Source organism: Onychostoma macrolepis, unplaced genomic scaffold (genome assembly GCF_012432095.1).
Source record: "Onychostoma macrolepis isolate SWU-2019 unplaced genomic scaffold, ASM1243209v1 Scaffold217, whole genome shotgun sequence".
Lineage (NCBI taxonomy): Eukaryota > Metazoa > Chordata > Actinopteri > Cypriniformes > Cyprinidae > Onychostoma > Onychostoma macrolepis.
In genome coordinates, this window is record NW_026704728.1 from 3,825 (window position 1) to 7,409 (window position 3,585).

At 42.9% G+C, this 3,585-nt stretch overlaps 1 protein-coding gene across 1 annotated transcript; it reads right to left on the reverse strand.

Moving 5' to 3' along the window:
- Positions 1–373: 373 nt before the first annotated feature.
- LOC131535256 (ubiquitin carboxyl-terminal hydrolase 37-like) lies at positions 374–3,485 on the reverse strand (the record flags this gene model as incomplete). Its single annotated transcript, XM_058768203.1, has 11 exons — positions 374–520; positions 987–1,090; positions 1,180–1,259; positions 1,347–1,446; positions 1,578–1,714; positions 1,915–2,041; positions 2,247–2,372; positions 2,538–2,687; positions 2,804–2,840; positions 3,085–3,177; positions 3,353–3,485. Coding segments are annotated over 11 exons (1,209 nt in total), but the record flags the coding sequence as incomplete, so codon positions are not given.
- Between the last annotated feature and the right edge of the window lie 100 nt (positions 3,486–3,585).

Sequence of the window (3,585 nt, forward strand, 5' to 3'; positions counted from 1 at the left end):
ACACTGAATATTATGGGATGAAACTCCTCTTGACGTAAAACAGCAAGTATCCGTTGTCCCCGGCGTCCTCGGACACCTCGCTCCAGCTGCTTCTTCTGACAGACGCGTCGCTGCACCGCAGCCATCCGTCCTCCCTGTGCTCACGGATCTGACTGATGTAGTGTCCTGCGAGACCCAGAAACTTCAGCGTCCATTCACGACGGACTGGAACTGATCACATGACCAGCGAACAAACGAATGAGACGAATGAAAATTCTTACCAAAAAACAAATGGCTTCCCGCATGAGACACAACATCAGAGAGTCTGTACTGTGAGCTGATGACGACTGGAGCTTCTTCCTGTTTAACACACGGAGATTATAAGATAATGCTGTCTGTCTGACTATCTATCCATATATCTATCCATCTCTTTCCTGTGGTGTCTGTGGAGCAACTCTGTTCTTTTTCCTGAATATTTTCTGGAGAAATGATCGGCTGCCTGCTCTGCTGTTTTCGTCTGTCTCTGGCTGCTTTGTTCTCTCTGTTGAAGATCACAGACCAAAAAATGAAAACACTTCATAAAAAACTAAAAATAAAAGAATGGCTAATTTCTTCCTGAAGCTGTCTCAAAGAGTAATTAACAGACACTGCAGCATTGCTAATTACAAACTTCGAAGGCTACAACCCCCAAACACTGAAATATTACTTAGTAGTTGATAAAAGATCTGTCTCTCTTCTCAGGTTGGTCTTCAAAATAACTTCCAAATTCCAGAAGTTACATTTGAAAATAATCAGCAAAACATTTCCTAAACCTAATGCACACTGACATGCAACAAAACACTATTAAAAATAGCTCAATTATAATATGCAAATCAGTGAAAGAAAGACACAATCAGATGCACAGAAGCCTGTTCAAATGCAATCAGATATAATGGTGTGCATCCAGGAATAACACTGTAATCACTCACAGTTATATGATGAACAGGACGGCTGTTCTGTAACTGTACCTTTAACGCAGGACAGCGTCAGCTCCTCAGGAATCTCCAGTCGATTCTTCAGCTTGATCATGGAGGACGTGAAGTCAAAGCGCTGCACCAGAAGGACCAGGACCCTGCAGAGACATGCGAGTGATCAGACGTTACAGAGCAGCTCATGATTGGCTGTTCTCCAGATCAGTAACTGATCAGCAGCGTGTCGTACCGAGGAAGAGAGAGAAACTTCAGGGTCTCAGAGGCCTGTGGTCCTCCACACAGACTGCACACGCAATCAATGAACGACGCCTGAGACAACAAACACAGACATCAGCTGATTAGAGACACGAGAGCCTCCTGTTCATGTAATATAATGACTTCAGCGCTGATACTCACGTTCATGTACTGCTGCAGACTGTCTGTGAGACTCGCATGAGGGCCGATGACCAGCGAGAGGCAGTTTGATTCCTCTGTGAAACTCTTCATGAGGCCGCAGCTAAAATAACAGAGTGAACATAAACGTTTCAGTGTTGGGCTTCTTTTGAATGAGCATGAATTCATACAAATGCATTCATCTTTAGGCCAAACTTTTGGTGACATTAAATGTCAGATGATGCTTGGCATTACCTGTTGCAGGTGCGCTCGCTTCTGAGCTTGAACTCCATACTGGACACGGGCCAAGTGTATGAGGGATGAGACGATCTCAAGCTCATGCTTTCCTCTTTTAGACGGGACAGACAAGCCATGAAGAACTCGTGTGCATCCTGAGAGGAGATAGAGAAGGTAAATCCAGCTCATAAACAAACAGCTTACAGTCACCAAGACTGCAGAACAGTCCACATTTATATTGTTCAGCACTGATAAGATCAGGATGAATTGTCATGGCTGGTTTGTGTGAAACAGCATAATCAAGGAAGTTTTGCTAATTAATCTAGTTAAGAAGCCTGGTTTAAGGCGTCCTCACCTGCTGACAGCGTCCCTTGAAAACTGGAAAGTGACTTTCTATGTAGCTTTTAACTTTAGCCAAGTGTGTTTCCTTCAGATCAGAGTCACTGCTGTCCATCCGGCTCATGTGCAGGTCAGTTAACGCTCTGGAAACAAACACATTAATATTATTAGAACTGTTTTAGTGCCACAATTAAAGGTTATTCTGCTCTACTCGAGAATGTCATGAGAGCTACAATATGACATGCAACTTACAGTTTTGTTCATCTGCTTACACACTAAATCTTTACTTGTCACACAATTTCTGAAAGCTGACACTCAAACAGCAGAAGCACACAACAAATCTGGTACCTGAGCAGCGTGGCGCTGTCTGTGTGATTCTCCTGCTGCGAGAGCAAATCTTCCCGAAAGGGAGAAACGCTGAGGAGGCACTGAATGACAGAGTTCATATAGCACGTGTTTCCTAAATTAGGAAGACTGTAACCAGATAGCGCTGTTAGTGGACAGACATATTAGACAAACTACAGCTGACTGTATTTGTGCTTTTTTGATCTAAAGGTTTCTGCTTAAATATGTGAGACTAGTTTTGCAGAGAAATTCATAATAAAGCACGAGCGTCCAGACATTCAAAAGCGTCTTTACCCCAGCGCAGCTTGATCAGCATCATCCTCCTCAGCTGATTTCTCTTCAGACGCTTCCTCCTGTTCCTCCAAAGACTTGAGCAGCTCCTTCAGTGAATCCTTGCTCAGATCATGCCACTGGACTCCGAAACTGGCCAGCAATTCTACAAGACTGAAGAAAACATCACACATATGTTTCCTAATATTGTGCTCGTCCATGGGAGGTTGGGCACATAAGACAAAAAAACGCCAAATTACAGTAACCTGCTGCTACACACAGATACTCACCGCTCAACATCAATGGTCTCGAAGCTCAGAGCTGCGTCTGTAAAGAGATCAATTATGCAGTTTTAGTCAAACATCGTATCATACTACAGACATCAGCAAAGACTTTCTAAAACAGACAACATTCACTTCAATATCAGGACTGTTTGTCTACACTAGAACTTCAGTCTGGATTTTTTAACGCTTTCAGAAATATAATCTGGTATCAAAACATTTCAATACACAGTTAAAAAGACAAATTTGCATTTATTACTAAAACCTCTGGATGTATAATTAATTCTCACCTGTGAAGAGTTTTGTCTCTTGAGCAGAGACTCTGTCTGCAGATGAAGGACCATCAACACTGAGAGAAGGAGGTTTAGTCCCTTCAACTACTGCTGAGAAGAAATATTACAATATTACAAATAATACAAGGAATGATCTGTTGTTCAAACCATTTGCTTGTTTTTTTAAATTTTCACAGTATAGGAGTAAATCTGAATGTTACAGCTTTAACAGCTCAGATGAAGCAAAAGTAGAGTAGAAAAGCTGGAGAACTGCTTCATATGTTACCTGTGACGGGTTCAGTCTCCTGAATCTCAGTCTGCAGCTCAGAACCTCTTATCCTGCTCAGAAGACGAGGACACGCCACAGAATGACAGCATTCTGCCGAAGAAGCGCCGCAGACCTTTAAATCTGCGTTTGCCTGAAGAAGAAGAGGAAGATGAGGGTGGTTTGTCTCGGTCTTCAGGAGCTGCACTGGACGAGTCCATCACATCCACTGAAGAACACAGCGCTAACTTGAC